At 54.9% G+C, this 20,015-nt stretch overlaps 1 protein-coding gene across 4 annotated transcripts in view; it reads right to left on the bottom strand.

Annotated features, from left to right (window-relative positions):
- Positions 1 to 3,570: 3,570 nt before the first annotated feature.
- STAT3 (signal transducer and activator of transcription 3) overlaps positions 3,571 to 20,015 on the bottom strand; it is a 36,506-nt gene continuing 20,061 nt past the window's right edge. Inside the window, exons 3-24 of one of the 4 annotated variants that reach the window (XM_019476311.2) lie at positions 19,857 to 20,001; positions 18,076 to 18,174; positions 15,978 to 16,073; positions 15,774 to 15,855; positions 15,209 to 15,303; positions 14,501 to 14,652; positions 13,843 to 14,001; positions 13,560 to 13,652; positions 12,531 to 12,590; positions 12,067 to 12,096; positions 11,858 to 11,951; positions 11,730 to 11,777; positions 11,303 to 11,386; positions 10,633 to 10,731; positions 9,684 to 9,819; positions 9,183 to 9,235; positions 8,977 to 9,071; positions 8,488 to 8,627; positions 7,594 to 7,809; positions 7,193 to 7,235; positions 6,501 to 6,613; positions 3,571 to 6,221 (exon numbers count right to left, since the gene is read on the bottom strand). In XM_019476311.2, coding sequence (XP_019331856.1) covers positions 6,166 to 6,221; positions 6,501 to 6,613; positions 7,193 to 7,235; positions 7,594 to 7,809; positions 8,488 to 8,627; positions 8,977 to 9,071; positions 9,183 to 9,235; positions 9,684 to 9,819; positions 10,633 to 10,731; positions 11,303 to 11,386; positions 11,730 to 11,777; positions 11,858 to 11,951; positions 12,067 to 12,096; positions 12,531 to 12,590; positions 13,560 to 13,652; positions 13,843 to 14,001; positions 14,501 to 14,652; positions 15,209 to 15,303; positions 15,774 to 15,855; positions 15,978 to 16,073; positions 18,076 to 18,174; positions 19,857 to 20,001 — 2,188 coding nt within the window. In that variant the 3' untranslated portion in view covers positions 3,571 to 6,165. The remainder of the gene's footprint in view (positions 6,222 to 6,500; positions 6,614 to 7,192; positions 7,236 to 7,593; positions 7,810 to 8,487; positions 8,628 to 8,976; positions 9,072 to 9,182; positions 9,236 to 9,683; positions 9,820 to 10,632; positions 10,732 to 11,302; positions 11,387 to 11,729; positions 11,778 to 11,857; positions 11,952 to 12,066; positions 12,097 to 12,530; positions 12,591 to 13,559; positions 13,653 to 13,842; positions 14,002 to 14,500; positions 14,653 to 15,208; positions 15,304 to 15,773; positions 15,856 to 15,977; positions 16,074 to 18,075; positions 18,175 to 19,856; positions 20,002 to 20,015) is intronic. The other 3 variants (XM_006264562.4, XM_059726913.1, XM_059726912.1) reach the window with 3 other exon arrangements.

Raw genomic sequence — 20,015 nt, 5'->3', positions numbered from 1 at the left:
GGGATGTGGCCAGCCTGGAGAGGGTTCAGAGGAGGGCCACCCACTTGGTGAGAGGGCAGCACGACAGGCCCTACGAGGAGAGACTGAGGGACCTGAACCTGTTCAGCCTCAGCAAGAGGAGGCTGAGGGGGAACCTGGTGGCTGCCTACAAGCTCATCAGGGGAGATCAACAGCAAATAGGCAGAGCCCTTTTCTCCCCAGCACCACCTGGGGTGACAAGGAACAATGGTCATAAGCTGATGGAGAATAGGTTTAGGTTAGAGACCAGAAGGCAATATTTTACAGTTAGGGTGGCCAAAATCTGGAACCAACTTCCTAGGGAAGTGGTCTTTGTCCCTACCTTGGGCAAATTCAAGAGGAGGTTGGATGATCACCTGTCTGGGGTCTTGTGAACCCAGCATTCATTCCTGCCTGTGGCAGGGGGTCAGGCTAGATGATCTGTTCAGGTCCCTCCTGACCCTAGCTACTATGAAACTATGAAACCCCTTGTCATGGCAGAGTCCTTCAGGAGGGCCGTGATCTCCTTACGGCCCCCTCACCGTGCCAAGTCGGCCCAAGGGCACCCTCAAATTCTCACCCGGCACGTCTTTGATGGTTAGATAAAGTTGGGAGGCTGCCTTACAACTCCCTGGGCACGGTTAGCTGGGACCTCTGTCCCCGTGTGTTCCCGGATCCCCTGGGGGTCCCCTGGTATGATGGGTGCTCCCCAGGCACCCTAGCCTTATGGGCTACGTGTGGCTCCTACCAACCCCTAATACCATGCCCCAAGCCTTGCGGGTGGGATAGACGCTGGTATGTCTCTCTATATGTACACGGCCCGTCTCTCGGGTCTCCTCTATGTACTCTCGCCCCGGTCTCTGGGGCCTCCTCTTCTGGGCTGCCCTCTCTTGGGCTCTCTGAGCCCACTCGGGGCCTCCCTGTAAAGTTGCCCCTTTCTGGGGCCTTCTCTATAGTGTCGCCCCCTGTCTGGGGCCTTTACAATAGTGCCCCCTCCTGGGGCTTTCCCTACAATGTCGCCCAAACTCGGGCTTCTAAAATACAGCCCCCCCAGTCAGGGGCTCTCTGAGCCCACTCTGGGGACTTCTCGGTAACGCCCCCTGACTCTCGGGCCCACAGCGCTGCTGCCCCCCTTCTCCCAGGGCCACCGCGCCACTACCCCCTCCGGGGCAACCACCTCAGCCCTGGGCTTTATAAGGGCCAGGCCCTGCCTCCTACAGGCAGCTGGCTCTCCTTAGTTGCCCCGGCAACCTGCAGCTGTGCTTGTTACCCTGGCAACCCTCAGCTGGGCTCCTTATTTCCTGCCAGGGCTCGCTCTCTCTCTCTCCCTGGCAGTTTCCACTCCCTAGGAGCAGAGCACTGAGGTGCCCTGCGACACCCCTGCCCTATTTTTCCTCTCAACAGCTCCAGCTGTGCAGGTATGGCCTTACTTTGCTTTGGCAGCTGCAGTCCAGGCCCCTACATCCTCCAGCCAACACAGACTTAGCTCTGGTCAGGGCACATGCTGCAGTGGGGTTTCTGTGCTGGGTAGCAGTAAGCTGAAGGCAATAACACAACATGCAGCAGCTGCTGCTAGCCAAATGGAGGAGGGCAGAGGGCAAGGCAGGACCTCCCTGGAAGGGCCTGCCTAGTTTCTGTTCCCAGGGCCATGATCTTTTTGTGCCTGCCAAGCTCATTCCTCAACTGCAGATTCTCTACTCACCACCAAGGGGCAGCCTAGGACAGTAACACCAGTAGAAGTAACAGGAGCAGCAGACCAGGTCTCCCAAGCGTTGGGCACTGGCCTCCCACACCACACTAGCTTTGGGGCTAGTATGGCCCCTCTGCGTGGGAGGAAGATGACAGTGGAAGGGAGGCCTCTGCTCATCCCTGAACTCTGCTCTCAGCCATTAGCACCCAGATTCATGTCTGGTTTCACCATCCAGCAACCTGCTTCATTGCTGCCTCACCCAAAGCTAGCCCAAAAGGCAGGTGCCCCACTCCTTGCAAGGCTGTTCTCCACAAGGTCAGAGTGCCAGCATCCCCCCAGGATTCAGGACTTCTGAGTTTAGAGTAGACAGAACCCGATAAGCCCCTTGGAGCAGCCCTAGTGGGAGGGTGGCCAGAGCCAGTGGTGCCTGCAGTATGCATCCACCTGTTGCATGAAAGGTGACTCCCTGGGCACTCAGAAGTCTTCAGAGGTGCTTCAGTAAGTGCCACTGCCCTGTTGCTGCAGTTCTAGGATCCTACTGTCTTTGGGGGTGACATAGGGATGGAGCCTTTGTGGGGAGAAGAGGGGCTGCTGGAGCCTTGGGGCTCCAGCCCCCATCCCACAGCCCAGGGTCCTGCACTTTTCAAGCCTTAGGCAGCTGGGAAAAAGAGCAAGTACCACCGCCCAACCCCCTTCATTCACATGGAGTAGGGAAGAGGATGTCCCATCTGCCACACCACCAAGAGACACCTGGAGCCCCTAAGTGCATCAGGGTAGGGTCCAGCAGTCCTGACTGTGACAGCCAGTGGCTGACCTGCCCTCTGGAGTGAGCAGAGGCCAACTCTTGGCAGTGGTTCAGCTGGGGCACAGCAGGTGGTGCTGTTGGGCTGTAGAGGCCACAGCCACTACCAGATGAGCCCTGGCAGCACAGGAGGCCTCTGCCCCTAGGCCGAAAGCTGGAAAAGTAGCTGGCTCAGGGGAGGCAAAGCAGCACGGGCTTGCTCTGCAGTTCTCCCCACTCCCGCCCAAGGTGTTGCATGAAGGCAAGGAGCTTTATGGTGGCATCAGACCCACTGTATGCACATGGAGGCTTGGAGAGCACCTGGGGGCTCTTCCTCTTCCAGCAGGGGCCAGGGTGAATCCTCTGCAGCAGCCAGAGCAGATCTGGTTTTGGCCCCGGTGTCTGAGCATGGTGCTGGACAGACAGCCCCTGCACTCTGCGGGAGGATACTGGCCAGAAATCATCAGTGCCTACAGCAGACACCCACTTGTTATCTACTCTGCCAGGTGCCTGCCTACTATGGCTGCAAGGGTGGTTTTCCGTATGTGGAGGCAGCAGGCAGTCCTTGGGGACTACAAGCAGGGCAAGCAGCTCAGCAGTGACTACTGGATGGCACTGAAATAACTGAACCTCCCACTACACAGCTCTGGGCACCAGGTACAAGCTGGAGCGCTACATCGCTTTGAGTAGGGAAGTACATGCAACAAGCATGCAGAACAGGCCTAGTGTCCATGCGAGCATGGGCACACACATACACACACAGAACAAGTCCAGTGTCCTGCCCAATGTAACAGGGCCTGCCCCTCCCACCCAGCAGCTGCCCATGCTAAGTACTCCCAATGAAGAGGATTTCCTTCCTGCAAGAAGGGACCTGGCAGGCCCGAGCACAGCTCAGCTCCAAAACTGGAACCAAGTGTTTGTTGCTGCAAGAAGGATTTGGTTTCACCTCTCTCCCCACTCCAGGAAACAGTGGCAGCTGTGCAGGCCCATGCTGGCTGAAACCATTGTATTGCCCCCCACCCCCCCCCAGCAAGACTGCACATAGCTGGCTGGATGTGCCCCCATACAGGTGCAGACAGACACAGGAGGCCCTGCCACAGAGTGAAGTGGCATTTTGGAAGGTTTATTTAGGAGAAAGTTAGAACCTGTAGATACAGCAATAAAATATACAAAAAAAAAAAAAAATCTTTACAGTATCGAGCGGCTGCTCAGGCTACGGCTGATGCAGGTTGGAGGCTGCAAAATACCGCAGGTATGGCAGCAGGAGGGGAGGAGCCAGCTGGCAAAGAGGAACCCCTGCCTGCCAACAGCACTCACCTCTCCTGGGTCTGCACTTAAGGGCTGGTTCCTGGCCCTGCTGGAGCTGATGGCCCAGGCAGGCTGCTTGCTGTCTTCTGCCCAGCTTGTAGCTCTGAGCTGAACACCAGCATGGCACAACCCACACGCCCACTTTCTCTCTCATCCTCTTACCTAGCTGGCAACTGCCCCCTCCACCCCACCTGTGAAGACCCTCATCTCACATCTCAGACAAGGGCAGGTCTGCAGGCAGGTGTGGTGGGGGTGGCTACCTCTCCTGCTCTACTTATGACCCCCGTCAGGTCTACCTTCGTGAACAAGGCACACCCCAGGCCATTGGTACTGCAGTGATGTGCTCTAGAGGACAAAGGCCCTTTCTCCACGGTCCTTGCCCCTGCAGCACATTCACGTGTGCCCAACGATGCCCAGCTTGGCATCAGCCTGCACAGCATCACAATTAACTGTCATTTGGTACTGTCTCCCTCATGGAGCCCAAGAAGGGCTGAATAGGGTACAAAGTCACAGCTCCCAACCCTCCCCCAACCTGTACTGCTGCTGTGTGGACTGATGTCTGCCGCATGGCAGCCTGCCAGCCCACAGCTCCTCCACGTGCCAACCAGCGGAGCCCTTTGGTCAAGACACAGCCACTCACAAAGCAAGAGGGTTTAAACGTTACAATGCAGGCGCTCACAGCAGCTCGCGCCAGTCCAATATTGCAAGAGACTCCTCTGAGCCCACAGAGTCTGACACATGGGGCTTGGGCAGAGTGGGATCTTGCCAGCCCTCGGTTTGGTTCAATGCAGTGGAGAAAGACTATTCATGGCTTCTCCCTCCCTCCCATTCCCCTTCCCACCCCACTGCTGCCAGGGGATCCAGGCTGCAGAGTGACACAAATTCTTCCCCAGGCAGGCACACCCCTACTGGCTGTTTGGCACATTGTTGATACTGGCTGGGGCAGCTGCTGGCACCCTTCCCTTTCCCGTGTCCCAGTGCTGGTACCTAGACCCCAGGGGGTGGTTGCCCAGTCCCCCTTGGCCCTTCACCTGTCATAGCTTATCAATGAAAATCAACCTCAGACTGAAACCAAGTCCAAGGCCTCTACAATGCCCTCAGCACCATCTTCTGTGCATCTCAACACCCAGCAATGCCATGACCATGAAGAAAGATTATAAGCTGGGAACGGCTGTTTGCAGGGTGGCCAGAGGTGGAGCCAGCACCCCCGCAAGCTCTGCTGAGTGTAACCTAATAGACTGGGAAAAGCTCTCTCACTTGTTTTTGGCAAAAGGTGTAGCAGCCTGCTCAGGGATGACAGTCCTGAATGACTATGCCAACGTGAATTGTGGAGGGAGCTCTCCTGTAGAGAGGCTGCACACCCAGAAAGAAGGGACATAGCTGTGTGACAGCAGGAGAGCACACTACCTGCATGGGTGAGGCAGGGCAAGCAACAGCCTCTCCCCATGAAAATCTACCTTCCCCAGGGCCATCCTAGCACCCCTGAGCCAGCTGCCATTCCCTGCAGGATCCCCCCAGGAGGTTGCAGCCTGGAGAAGCACCACCTTCTCCCGCTGGGACAACATCTGTTTTGCCATTGCATTTGCTCCACCTAGCCCAGCCCCTCACTGATCCCAACGGCTCTCTCCCCACTTGCCCATCTTCTAGTGCAAGCACTGGGAGTGCCAGAGTAGATGGGATCACTGCCCTACAGAGCCTGCCGTGTTGCCTCCCATAGAGGCCAGAACTATCTGCCTCAGGAGGACAAAAGATAGTGAAACAACTGTGGAGATAGGGGAGTTTCATCCCAGCATTTTCCCTCCTAGCCTGCATACACAGAGCAGCGAGTTTGTGCCAGAGGGGGCCCAAGGCTCTTTCCTCAGCTACCTAGTAGAGAAGCCAACAGTTAAAAAAATCCTCATGTATATTTGGATGTTAGCAAAAAATGGAAGGATAAAGAAGACAGCCCTCAGGAGAGTGCAGCAATATAGCAAGGCCTGCAAAAGCACTTCATAAAACTGGAGGCTGCAATTGGGTGCTACTAGGCACTTGATACAGAAAGAGAAAAACAGTAATAATTATTATAATTATAATAATAATAATAATGTTTGTTATAGAAGGAAGTAGAAAAAGAAGGCGCTTCCCCCCCCTCCCTCCCCCCCCCTGGAAAAAATACCAATTGCACCACCTTGAAGAACCAACTGCTGGCTTCGGTCGCACAGCAGTAAATGGAGCATGAGGACCCACAGTCTGGCATTTCCCCCCCAAGGGAAGGCCCAGAGATGCTCTGGGACAAGTAGCAAATGCATGACGGAGCAGGATGAGGTTGAGGGAACTATGTGGAGCCAGAAAGCTGTAATCACTTGGGCGATCTCTGCAGAGGCTGCAGGAGGGCAGCACTTGAGGCAGGTCACATGGGTGAGGAGGCGCATTCTGGAGTCAGCTCCATGTCAAAGGTCAGAGACTCTGCAGGACATGAACACAAAGCAACAAGTTGCAGCCAGCCAGAACTGGAGTGCAAGGAGAATGGTATGGGAGTGCCCAGAGTGGTCTTGAGCCCCAAGCCTGCATCAAGGGAGGGACCTCTTGAGGAGCATAGGGACCATGGAGAGATTAAGAATGGGGTTAGGACCTGGAAGAGACTGGATCCAGATTCCATGAGCCCCCTGCTACTGCTAAGTGATGAGAAGAGCTCAAGGGCCTCTTGGCTTCTACACCTAATAACACCCAACCTCACCAACTCACCAAACTGGCCTCCTGCGTTGGCCTCCGCTCCCTCGCTGTTGTTCCCAAACTGCATGAGCGAGTCCAGCGTGCGTGGGGACATTGGCAGGTCAATGGTGTTACTGCAGGTCGTTCTGTAGAGGGTGGGGGCAGGGGGCATGGTAACAGCATGAGAAAAGCCATGCTAGTCCAGCCTAGCCAGAGAGGTGGCGAGAGCTCTCTCTGGCCATGCAATGGAGGTGTCACAAGAGTCCATTCCTACTTCCACAGGGCAGCCCAGGCTCAGAGGGAGCAGGACCTGCTTGGGAAAGGGACTCTATTGGTGAGGATGGGCTTATGGTCAAGGCAGTGGAGTGGGACTCTGGAGACTTCAATTCAGGTCCCAGCTCTGCCACAGACTCCTTTTGTGTGACCTTGGGCAAGTCAAGGAATCTTCCTGAACCTCTGCCAGATGAGAAAAAAGGTCTGTTCTCCCATCCTTGCACTTTGTCTGTGCAGACTATAAGCCCCAGGTGGGGCCAGGGTTGTCTCTCAGGGTGCCTCTTGGGCCACCATTGCACCAGGTGCTACACAAGTCCTGTCACATACACTGTGTAGTTATAAACAGAAAAGTGACTGTTTCCAGGGGAAAGTTTCACATGGCCCTTATGCAACCATGTGCTCAGAGATGACCCCATTCTTCCCCAGCTGCAGCCCCCACCAAGAATACTTACGGGGTGACACATATGAACTTAGTCTTCAGATATGGAGCAGCACCTATGGGGAGAAGAGAACAGCAGCTGTATCAATTGCCACCTGTCCAAGATGAAGTGTCTCCCCAGCAGCTATGTCCAAGACACTGGCTAAGAGCACTCACCCCACTGCCTGAGACTGGACCCAGAATGGAGCCAAGAGAGCTCCCAGTGATCAGTAACCACTAAGCCACAGCTGAAAAAGCTGGTGACAGATAGCCAGCAGCATTAGCCTGTACTCTTCTAATCTGGTCCCAGTCCCAGCACCTGGATGGGGCCCACCAAACCATGGCATTACCTCTCTGCAGGCAGATGTCAGAGCCTCAGATGTCAGAGCTATGGTAGCCAACAAGATGACATACCAGCTGTGGAAAATCAACTACTACCTGGGTCTGTGGCTTCAGGGTGCTCCTGGCTCTCGGGACGGCAGTACTTCCCAAAGGCATCTTCCTTGGGGATGTCAGGGTACAAGTATACCAGGGGCGAGACCAGGATGTTGGTCGCGTCCATGATCTTGTAGCCCATGATAATTTCCGCAAACGACATGCTGTTGAGCTGCTGCTTTGTGTACGGCTCCACCGACTGGATCTGGGTCTTCCCTGTATAAGGAGGCAGCATTTGACGTGGGGTTGCAATCACTGCCTATCCCTTCCAGACAGATTACTGACTACCCTCTGCCCACCAGAAGGGTCAAGGACATGGACCAACCAGCCCAAAGGCTGTTCCTTGCCCCATGGGAGCAACTGCATGCATCAGCACTACAGCTTGACAGGTCAGGATAGAAACAGAAGGGCAGGCTGGGCTGGCCAGTACTGGGGCCAACAAACTGCATTCCCACAAAGACCTGCCTGGGGTCTGTCAGCATTCAGAGCTGCAGACACTCACTCCAGTGAGAAAGGGAGAGACTGAAACTGGGTCACTGGCATTTGACTCCAAAAGACACAGCTTGCCTGTCATGCCAGGGCTGAGAACAGCAGTCACTGAGTTCAGACCAGACAGTGCCAGGGCTGGAGCTCTTACTTGGGAGCCTGGCTTCCAGCCCCTGCCTTGCCCCTGATGCCTGCTGGCCTTGGACAAGTCACTGAGCCTCTCTGCCATCGGCTCTCAGCTGCCATGCCACATAGGAGCCAGGGGAACGATGTGGGGCCCTCCAGCTGTAGCAACAGGGGATGATGGGCTAGTGACCAGAGACTGCAGATGCCATAAAAGCAGACAGGCTCAGCAGAAGCCAAGCCCCTCTCCCACCTCAAGCGCTACCCTGTGGGGGTGGTGCCTACCACTGATGTCTTTCTCCACCCAAGTGAAGGTGATGCCGCCTTCCTTGCTGCTCTCGCTGAACCTCAGGAGGAAGGTACCTGGTGGTTTGGTGCTCAGGATGGCTCGTTCACGCTCCTTGCTGATGAATCCCATGATGTACCTGAGTGGGGAGGGGTGGCACCAGGAGTGCTCATTTAGAGATGCAACCAGACAGGAGAGTCTTCTTCTGAAGCAGATCTGCTCCCTGGCACAGGCCAGGCAGAGTCTGCTTTGTTGCCCCAAGTTTCAACAGGATGTTTCTGTCTATTTGTCTGCCACCTCTAGAGCCAGCTGAACCTGACCCACCCCTACCAGGAATCCCAGGGGACATGAGCATCATGGCAGCCCCTCATGTGGCCACCTTCTAGCTCATGTTTCAGCCTTCGCCTCCCCAGCCCCTCGCCTCCTGAGGCAGGGATCCCACCCTTGTATGGCAGAAATGCCTCCCGATGCTTACAACCCAGGCTCACCCTTCATTCCACAGAGCCAGGATATATTTCTTCACGAGGTCAATGATGTTGTCCAGCCAGACCCAGAAGGAAAACCCTTTGCCAGCCATGTTCTCCTGCAGAGAAACATGGGGGAGCCCTCAATGTGCGCCCCGTGGATGGGCAAAGGCCCCTGAAGTGGGGTATGACCAGGCACAGTGGGGAAGTGGGGAGTAGATGTTCCTTACCTTGCAGAATTTGGCCCATGTGATCTGGCACCCAGAGTAGTTAACACCTGGGCCTGGGGAAAAAGGGAAGTGTTATTATTTGAGAGAGTTCTCCTAGAAAGACATTCCAGGGAGTAACCTCCCCACACTCAAAAAAACAAAGTGGTTTGCAGTGCTTTTACCAAAGCCCAGGGAAAAAGGATGGCACCAGCTGGGAGGCTCATGGCACATACTATAGATGCTGCAGCAGGACCCCTGGCCAGGGTGTTCCACTGTGAATGAAGCCAGCCCCTGCCTTTGCCATGGATCTCATGGCACCTGTCCTGCTGTGCAAGACAAGCACAGCACTGGGGGGCTCCACACACAGGGAAAATTCTCCCAGAGCCATAACCACTGGGCAGCACTCAGTGCTTCCCCTGCCTGGAAGGGAGCTTATAACAACCTCTCACACTAGCACCCAGTACACAAAGCTCCAGTAGGGTGCTGGATATTTTACGCACACGTGACCACATCAGCTAGTACCTAGGAGTTTCTCTGCCAGCGTTGTGAGCTGCTCGATGCTGAGGCCCCGCTTGGTGGTGGAGGAGAACTGCCAGCTCAGCACCTCAGCCACCTGGTCCCACGTGCCAATTGGCGGCTTGGTGAAGAAGTTCACATTCTATGCAAGGGAACAAAAAAGGGTTCCTGTAGGCAAGGCTGACACAGCTGGAGATGTAGGCACAGCAGACAGAGCAGGCAGTCTAAAGATCTGAAGAGGAAACACTGCCCACCTGAGCAGCCAGATGTTCCCCTGCAAGTGCCCTGGCTTTACAGAATGAGAACATCAAGATGGGGTTGGCAGCACAGATTGTGACTCCACAGACCCAGGTTCTAACCCTGGTATGGCTGCCAGTGTGTGCATGGTGGGTAGGTTGCTTTCTCCCTACTGCCTTCATTTCTTCTTCTCTGCTTGGCCTGTGTAAACTAGAAGCTCTCTGCAGCACAGACAGAACTTGGTACAGCAGGATCCCAAGGCTCAGCAGGGCTTTCCAGGTACTAATGTGCTGCAGTGGAGTAGGTCTGCAGTAGCCCACACCAGAGGCCACCCTTTTCTTCAGCTCTACGTGCTCTGTTTCACCTCAGGAACAACCAGCCAGAGCACAGCACTGCCTGCAATCTGGAGTGACCCAAGTGGGGTAGGCAGCAGGTCAGGTCTAGCTGAGTCATGCTGACCACAGCACAGGGAAGTGCTCCATGTCCAATCTGCACCACCAAACACAGAGCAGGCTTGCTCTTCAAAAGGCCTCCCATTCTTGCGGCCCCTGACTCACACCATTGAGTACCAGACTCAGTTTCTGGTGACCCAAAACAGCGGCCATTAAAGCTTAGTCACTACAGCCTCCAGCACCTGTGGGAAGCACCAGAGTCTCTGCCTCCCAAGGAGGGGCAGGGAACACCAAGTGTTGACACTTTGTATAGGCCACACGCATACCTTGGGGTTGTTGGTCAACATGTTGTACCATAGGATAGACGCCCAGGCATTCGGCATCTGGCAGATGTTCGAAATGACCACGACAGGCAGCGAGTGGGTCTAGAAAAAGAAGCCCATGATTTCTTCCTAGCTTTTTAGGCAAGGTGTGTTGCTACTGGCTGACCCCTGCCCCCATTCCCGCACAACTGCAGAAGCAGCACTGCTGGTCTCAAGGCTACAATATACCCACAGGTCCTGAGAGACTCTCCCACCTAACAGAGTGTCAACGCAGTTGCAGTCAGCTCTGAAGACTGAGACGATGTGCATGTCCCATAATGAGACACCTACCTGGATGTGCTCCTCACTTTCAGGGACAGTGTAGCTGACTGCCAAGGCCAGAGCTACTTCCTGTCTCTGGAAACTGCTCACATCCTTGTGAATTCAACAAAAGACATGAGCAGATCAAGGAGCTGTGTGTGTATGTAGGCAGGCAAGAGACCTGAAGGCTGGCCCCTTGCTCCAACTCTCATCTAGACTGGGGCTCATCTGGGCCCAGCCTGACCCTCTGGAAAAGCTGCAGCTTTAAGAAGGAAGCTAGAGAGGCCTTCTTGGGGGTCACTCTTTCCATCTCTGCCCCAGCTCTCGGACTGGCTCAGGGCTGAAGGGTGCACTAGTCTACAGCATTGCTCACCTCCAAGTCGATCTTCAGGCCTTGGTGATAAACCTCTGTCTCAAAGGTGATGAGATGCAGCTCCTCAGTGACTATCAGTGAGGCCTGAGAGGGGGACATGGACAAATAGCGAGATGTCAGCAGATGGTCTTATGCTTGCAGGACTGGCAGCTGCAGGGCTACAGGCTGCTCTGGGTCCCAGAATGCCATGGACATAAAAGTATGGGCTGGCAGCTCATTAGCTCCACACAGGCCAAAGGGAGGCCCTATGGCCATGCTCTGGAGAACACAAAGCACCTGTCCCTTTATAGGGGAACTCAGCTGGGGTTCTGACACCACCTTCCCACTGTAGAGTTTTACAGTCCCTCTCCTCAGGCCAGAGAGATTTCACTCCAGCCCTGGCCCAGGACCCACTCTCTAGGATACATGTGCAAGGTCAGGCACTCACATCACAGTTGGCTCTGCCCCCGTTGCCACACCTTTGTTCCCGCAGTGTCTGCAAAAAGAAGGGAGAAGGTAAAGCACAGACCCCGATAAGGCCAATACCAGGCCAGACAAGCAGCCATTGGTACCCACCAAGTGCTTGAACTCTGCGGAAAGACTGCCATTGTTGGACTCCTCCATGTTCATGACCTTGGTGTTTGTCCCCAGGATATTGAACTTCCGGGAGCTGGGTCAGGAAAGGAGACAGATGCAATGGGGGGGGGCTGTTGAGGCGAATGGCATGCAACAAGGAGTGAAAAGGGCAGACTGGAAGAAGAGACAAGACAAACATCTCTACTTACCCCCTGAGTGCTGCAACATCACCGGAGTCCCTGCAGGAAGAGAAAGGACAGACACCGGGAGGGGGAGTGGTCAATCCACAGCTGAGGAGACACCCTTTCCACAGAGTGGGGCACTGTCTCTCCCACTCAGAGGTGGATCAGCAGCTCTGCTTTGGGCCCAAGGTCTCTGCACAGCACTAGCCACACCATAAAGGCACCCAAAGGAGCCACAGGCATGAAAACTCCCCATGGGTGCTGGGCTTCCAGCCTCCGGCACCACTTCACTCCCCCAGAAACCCCCATGTCAGGATGGGCCTTGGCGCATAGAAGGTTTCTCCCAGGACATGTGAGGAAGGTGGGCCTGTGCTGAGCATGCAGGAAGCCAGGAGCTGCCACTTCAGACACCATTTCCAGGAGTTGCGAGCAACCCATTTAAATGACTCCCTGTGGGTGGCACTGCTGCCAGGACAAGACACAGCACTTACTTGTCAATGCACACCTTGATCTTCAGCTGATAGTTCAGCTCCGGAAATTTGACCAGCAACCTGTCAAAGCCAGCAGAGGGGTCAGCACCAGGGCAGGCCAAGAGTGCACTATGGCAGCATTCACTCGTGGCTACAAGCTGAGCAGATCAGCCAGACAGTTATGGGGGAAAGTTTCAACCCTGGTTAACCCAGTGAAGCAGAATACCGTTCCCTGAAGGCATCACTGCTCACAACAGCATGGGCCAGCCAAGATAAGGGGCTGCCCAGTCCAAGCTCCTCTCCAAGCCTCAGTGGGTCTGTCCACTCCACAAGCCTCCATCCCAGGGAAGCCAGCAAGTATTTTTGCCACTCTGTGGCAGGGATGACTGGGGCACAGAGGCAAGGGCTTGCTAAACTGCGCCAAGAGGCCACAGGAGAGGAAGCAGCACTTGAGTCCCTCAATTCCATCCCCTGTTCTCACTGTCCACCTCTGATAGCTCCTACATCAGTTGTTAATACTGCTGCGAAGCAGCACCAGCCCCTGGACAGTCATGCCTTTGCCATTCTGGTGAAGGGAAACCCCTCAGGCTGCATCAGTGGCTGTGCAAGACAAGGCAGCAGACACACTCCATGAAGACAGCACTGCTGTGGAGGCAGAGATGAGCTGCAGAGCCGGTCCTGGAAGTGCTGGACACTTCTAGCACCCCACCCGCCCCCTCTCCCTCAGTGCCTGCCAGGCTCATCCACAGACAAAGATTTAGGAGAACTGCTGCTGCCTCCAGAAACAGAGCAGAGGTCCCAGCTGGGGCCGAGTCAGGCACTAGCTTGTAATTGTAGAGATTCATCTGAGCCGTCTGCCCTCCAGCAGGCTGGATCTGCTGCCCTCCCAATACAAGCATTCTCCAGCTGGACTAGGAGCCCACAGCGATTTGCACTTCAGCATCCCTAAAGGAGGTGTCCCATTCAGGGTTATACCCCCTGCCCCAACAGTGCCATCTTGCCCCCTCCCTTCACTATCATATGAACAGAATGGCGTGGCCAGCCACAGACCTGACTTTGGTGGTGAACTGCACACCAGTTTTGATGACCAGGGGGCGATCTGGGTGCATGGGCATACAGGGCTGCCTCTCCACGACAAAGGCACTGCAGGAGGAAAGTATAGGGACTGCAATCAGATGGCATCTCACATCCCACCCCTAGCACAGATACACCCATGCCACCCACCCTTCCCAGTCAGGGAACTGAGGGAAAAGCCCCTAGCCCATCCTCCTGTTCCAAGCTGAAAGCTTCCACTCTCCCTCCTTCCCCCAGCCATATGAAGTACTCATGGCACCTTTTCATTAGGTTCCTGAACAGCTCCACAATCCTTTCTTCCAGCATGGGCCGATGCTGGACTATGGGGTCTCCTTTGTAGGACACTTTTTGCTGTAGCTCCTCCAGTTTCTTGATCTGCTGGCGGGTCTGCAGCTGTGACTCAGCAAGGGATGTGATCCTGGAGGATGTGGGAAGATGCTTTGTATTATTCGTCAGCCTATTCATTGGCCTGTCAGCATCTCAACACCCAAGCACCCCAGAGCACATGGAGGAGAGAGCTAGACTCCTTGTTTCCTGGCTCCCAACTTGGTGCATGTCTCTGTGCAACTGCGTATTTCTCAACAGGACACAGGCATAGCATGGATCTGATAAACTTCAAGGGAGAACCACTTGGAAATGGCCTAGATGGGATCTGGCTTGGTCCTGTTGGCCTGAGGCAAAGGAAGATTTGATAGGCCAGGCAAACCCTATAGGTCTGCTGTTGAGCAGCCTGCCAGGCCAGCATTTGGTGCGTCTATACTGGGACCCTGGTGACCACTTCAAGGCTGGTACAAGAGACAGGGGCTGAGAGATCAGTTTCTAGTTTGATGCAGAGCCTTATGGAAAAGCAGAGAGGTTCCTGCTGGCTTGAGGCCAGGCAAGGGAACTGGGCAGAGAATGGGCTCCTAGCTCTTTACCAGTTTTCCAGGCGATCCAGGCAGATGTTGGGAGGGCCCCCAATGCACGCAATCTGCTGCCTTCTCTTCCAGTCAGCCAGCTCCTCATCTGCCAGTGTTTTCTGCACATACTCCATGGCCGACAGGAGCCCAGCCAGTTCGCTCACAATCCCCTGGTTAATAGAAAACCAAGACCAAGGTCATCAGGTCCCCTTAGATCCTGCAAGCTCCAGACTCAGACAGGAGAGGCTCTCTACAGGCATTTGCTGGCTTGTGAGAACTGATGTGCAGCTTTGCATGTATGCCCCTGTGATAGCCCAGCACTTGGATCCCAAGTTACACTACTTGAAGCCAGACATTCCAGTGCTGGGTATCCACATCAGGGGCCAGGTTTCCCAGAATACTCAGCTCCCAGCAAAAAATCCCAGTCACTCATCACAGTGCTTAAAAATGACAGCAAAGACCTTCTCGGCCCCCTGGCCCCAGGCTGCTCTCCAGGCAGGGGGTGCATTAGCTTAACCTCAAGCAGTTGCTAAGCCAATTGAAATATCCTGCAGCAAACCCTGCTGCGAATGTGTCAAATCTACGTAGCCTCAAACCGATACAGGCCATGTGAAAGGGGCTAGGGGCTGGTTGATTTGTCAGGCAAACAATATTGGAAAACTGGTGGGGACAAGCCAGAAGCTGAAGAAAAATCAGGGCATGCATGTGGAGGGGAAATCTCTGTACCCTGCGCATTTGGTCGAGTGCTGTCAGCATCTGCTCCAGCTGCTGCATTTTCTGCCGTGTCACTGACTGATTATTTCCATTCAGATCCTGCATGTCTGTACAGGGAGAAGACGAAGTTACCAGCCAGCCATGTCTGTTCCAGCATTCTGATAGGACCAAACAAGTGCCATCTTTGCCCCCGCAATACACACCCACCCACCCACCCCCGCAACTCCCAGCAGAGAAGGAACAGGTGCTGTACTATGCTTGCCATTTATAACCAGGAATCTCCACCTGTCTGGACTCCACCCCCCCTGGGACATGGTCACCTCAGATACAGCAGGACAGAACTATCATCCACATTCAACAGATGGGGAGCTGGTACCTGGAGAGGCCAAGGGACTTGCTTAAGGTCCCTGGGGCAGTAGTAGGAACAAAACATTGGTTTCCCCATTGCAGGCCAGTGCCATGATCCTTTCTTGTGGGAAGGATGAACAGCAGTGCCAGCACAGGCTAAACTATACCTTCCAGCATGCCCTTACGGGCACAGCCTACCCTTTGCTAGTCATCCACATGTTCCAGTTACCTCCTTGACTTTTCAGGGTCTTGTAGTTGAAGTCAAAGTCATCCTGGAGGTTCTCCACTACCTTCATCTTTTGCTCAAGATCCTGCAGGGTCAAAGACCAGGGCTTATTTCAGGGTCAGAGCTCCAAAGGTACTGACCCATGTTGTGGCACAGCTGAGAGAAGGGAATGCCTGGGGCCATTCCCAGGACAGGTGATGCACATACCTGCACCCTCTTCCTCACGTCCTGCAGATGCTGCTCCAGCATTTGCTGTTTCTCCGTCACTACAGCAGCTGTGGGGTGAGTTGCCTGCCCACCTTGCTGCAGAGAGGAAATAAGAAGAGCATCAGTGCCCAGGAAGTTCATGGCAACACCTTTTCCCTTTTGGGAACTAGCTAAGCAACCACAGTGCCTTGCTCAAGTGCCTGTCAGGCACCCTGGCCCCTAGTAGGTTTTCCTCTTTGTCACTAATAAAGGGCAAGACAGCTAGTTATTTGTACTGCAACAGCTCTACGACTATGAACTCGTGGGTGGTAGGTGCAACACACTCGTTTAACAAGAACAGATGCTCTCGACCAGGGACAGCCTACAAATCGGACTGTAAGACAGGTGCAGGTAGACTGGGGTCCCTCAGTCTAAGGAAATCATCCCCAGCTGAAGGACATTCAAGGATTTGCTTTGTACCACACTTTAAGCTGTCGCTGCCTAGCAAACAGAAGCAAGAGCAGAGTACAACAGCTTTCCTGTACTTTTTGCTGTGTCATGCGCAACACTGAGCTAACGTAGCTCTGTCTTGATTAGTCCTCCAGGGCAAAGCAGATTTGTTTAAATTCCTCCAGGCCCAGAAGGCTGATGTGAGGATCTCAGCAGTATCCAGGCTGTGTGCTACTTTAAAAAGCAGCAAGTGACCAGTCAGACTATGTGAAGGAGGAAACACTAGTTCTCTTTGCTGAGGATAGGCTAGGACAGGGGTGGGCAAAAATATGGCCCGTGGGCCATATCTGACCCTCCAACTAATTGGATCTGGCATGCAGGGGATGCCAGCCAGTTCACTGGATCCAGCCCATAGCTGCCCCTACAGCACTCCACATGGGGCTGAGCATCCATCAGGGAAGCCATCACTGCACTCCTGCCCATGCCTGCCAGCCCCAGCCAGCATGCATAGCTTCCAGGACTGGGGCTGCTCCCAGTGTGGCTGTAGCCACCCAGGAGCTTCTCAGCTCCCCTCACCTCCAGCAGCAGCTCCTCCTCCTGCCCCTGCCAGTGGCCAAGTGGGTGGAAGGCAGCCAGGAGCCAGAGCTCTGCACGCTGGGTCAGGAGCCGTCCAGCTGGAGCTTTTTCCCTGCCCAGAGCAGTACAGCAGAGACAGAAGCAGGGGGAGCTGCTGGAGGCAAGGGGAGCTGAGCAGCACCCAGGAGGCTGCAGCTGCACCAGGAGCAGCCCTGACAGTAAGCTGTGGGTGCTGGCTGGGGCTGAGCTGGTGGGTGCCTGCAGGGCTTGGCCTCATGTGGAACACTGCAGGGGCAACTACAGACTGCACCACCTGGGAAAGCTCTGCTGCATGTGCCCCCTGCCCCACCCCCATATCTCCCCTCACCCTGCACTGCTGGGACCTAGCACCCAGGCAGCTTCCCACTCATGTGTGCTCACATGCCCCACCCACACACACACCCCATACCCTCCCCACAAGGCAGGAGCATGAAGGGAGCAAACTGCAGCTCTGCCCCACACCTTGGCCCTGCACATCCCTGCCCACAGAACCTAGGCTCTGCCCCTGCCCTGCACTGTTCCTGCCCCACGATCCTGGGGTCTCCATGGACACTGGCCAGGAGCCACGTGGCATGACTCACAGCTGGATCTGGGGCCAGGACCTTGGGATTGTGATAGCGTGGGGCTGGGGCCCAGGGCAGAGCCATGATCCACTCCCTGCAAGCATCTGCCCACAGAACCTGCGCACCAGTCACAGGGGTATGTGGGCAGTGGATCATGGCTCTACCCCAGCCCCAGCCCCTCAATGTCACCATCCCATGACACTGCCATGTGACCCCAGCTTCACCCACCAGCTCTGGTCCCCACCTGCCTGCAGTCCCATCTCACAAAGGGAGTTCTGGTGAGTTGTTGCATGGGGTGGGTGGTACCAACCCAGCCCTTGACAGCTCATCAGAATTCCTGATGTGGCCCCGCAGGCCCAAATAATTGCCCAACTGCCCACCCTTGGGCTAGGAACACACATAGCCTTCACACTTGGTGATTTAGTCAGCTGATCCCTCCCACAATGCCCAACGTGGCACAACCTACAGGGAGGGAACAGCTCCCATCTCACCTGAGCTGCGGTTGCAGCCGTTTGGAGAAGGCGAGATTCTTCCCACAGACACCGAGCTACAATGCGGGCAATTTCCATTGGTTTCTCCAGGTACCTGCTCTGTAAGGGTTATGAAAGAGAAGAAGTAATGCACAGAATTAGACAATGCCAGTTTTCCCACACACATTCAAGGCTGTGATTTGTCCAGGGAAACTGCACACCCTAGCAAGAGAAATTGGGAATCAAAATCTGTGTGCTGAGACTTCCCGTTCTGGGTTCCCCGACAAGATACAATATGACCAGGGCTCATTTCAGTTTCACAGGGTCTGGGCCCAAGCCTCGCCTCCTACTTTCCCATGCCGGGTTCACATAATCATGTTTCCCTTGTGAAGTATGCCACATTCAAGCATGTTGTTTTAGGAGTAGTTGGCAGAGCCACCATAGCCCCTAGGGAGACTGAAGCCAATTCCTACACTACAAGACACCTCAGACACTAGGAGGAGGAAGCACCTGGGTCACACGGTGAATCCCTCAGAGTTGGGAACAGAACCTCAGAGTCCTGGGCCCCAGTCTTGCTTTGACCGCTACCTGACACTTCGCAGCATTATTTATCCAATGTCTGCTTTCCACAGCTCAGCCTGGCAAAGCTGAGGGTGCAGAGACATCCAGGAATTCATTAAAACAGTAAGAAGCAAATAACCCAACTCTCAAACCAAGGACATCCCCTTCCACCTTCCTGCTCAACACTGGTCATGGCCACAGCAGCGTCACAATGCCAGACCTGGGCAGGGAAAGTGGAGAGGAATATCAGCGTCTCACAGATGAGATGGCCAAGCACACATGCTGCTTCCTCCCTTGGGCACCTGAGGAGAGGCAGAGGGGCTGCCTTCAGCAGCAATGCCTGACCTCTGCTCTTCCTTGTGGCATTTCAGGAATGGAGTGGAAATGCCAGCCAGGCTTCCAGGACTAGCTGGCCAAGATGGCGCATTCCTACGCTCCAGCTCCCACTGGGGGGGGTCAGAGGGAGAGATTCCTGACCAACGGCATGCCAGCTTAGCTGGGTTTCAGGTCTAGGGTTCTGGGCAGACATGCAGCAATGCTGCCAGGGCCCCCATCTGCAGGGGGGAGAGGAGAATTTATGTCCTGCAATAAAAACTAAAACAAGCACACTCCTGACCCTGCCAGCAAGGAAACACGAGGGCATTGGCCAGCTTTAGCAGGAGGCTCTGGGCCTGGTTCCGATCTGCACAAACAGACCTCTCTGCAACAAAGGGGTCTCTGTACCAGGCCAGACCTGTGCCCCAGGACTGGGTACCAAAGGAATGGTTCTGTTCAGAGTGTGATAGACAATACAGGCAGTTTTGCTGGTATGTGCTCAAGTAGGCTGAGTTATACCAGCATATATACTGGTACTGATTAGTATGGGGATAAACTATGCAGACATACATGCACAAGGGGCCACACTAGGGGCATAATTATATACATACAGGATGGCACACATATACATAACCTGGGTCACTTGGGTGGTTATAGAAGGCTTAAGGGAGACCCAGCCCTCATGCCTGAATTCAGTGAATGCAGCACCCAGTGCACTGACACTGGGGAGCCAATAAAACCGTTCCCTGTTGGCTGGCAAGGCCAAGAACTCTGCCATGGCTCAGCAGAGGGGTAAGCACAACACGGAGACAAAGCGCCACAGCACAACCCCATGTTGCCAATGTCCATGCCATGCTGGCTTGAGAGGCGCCTGGTGGAGACCCCTCTCACCTGCAGCTCTGTCCCATGCCCCAAGCCATGCTCACCTGCAGAAACTGCTTGATCCTGCGCAGGTTGTGCTGGTAGAGGACGTTGGACTCCTGCAGGAAGCGGCTGTACTGCTGATCTATCTCACCCAGCAGGTTGTGGAACACCAGTGTGGCGTGAGACTCCTTGCTGGCAGCGTAGGCCCTGTGTGGGGGGTG

The sequence above is a fragment of the Alligator mississippiensis genome, chromosome 4 (assembly GCF_030867095.1).
Source record: "Alligator mississippiensis isolate rAllMis1 chromosome 4, rAllMis1, whole genome shotgun sequence".
In the NCBI taxonomy this organism is placed as follows: domain Eukaryota; kingdom Metazoa; phylum Chordata; order Crocodylia; family Alligatoridae; genus Alligator; species Alligator mississippiensis.
This window is presented reverse-complemented; position numbering and strand designations above follow the sequence as displayed.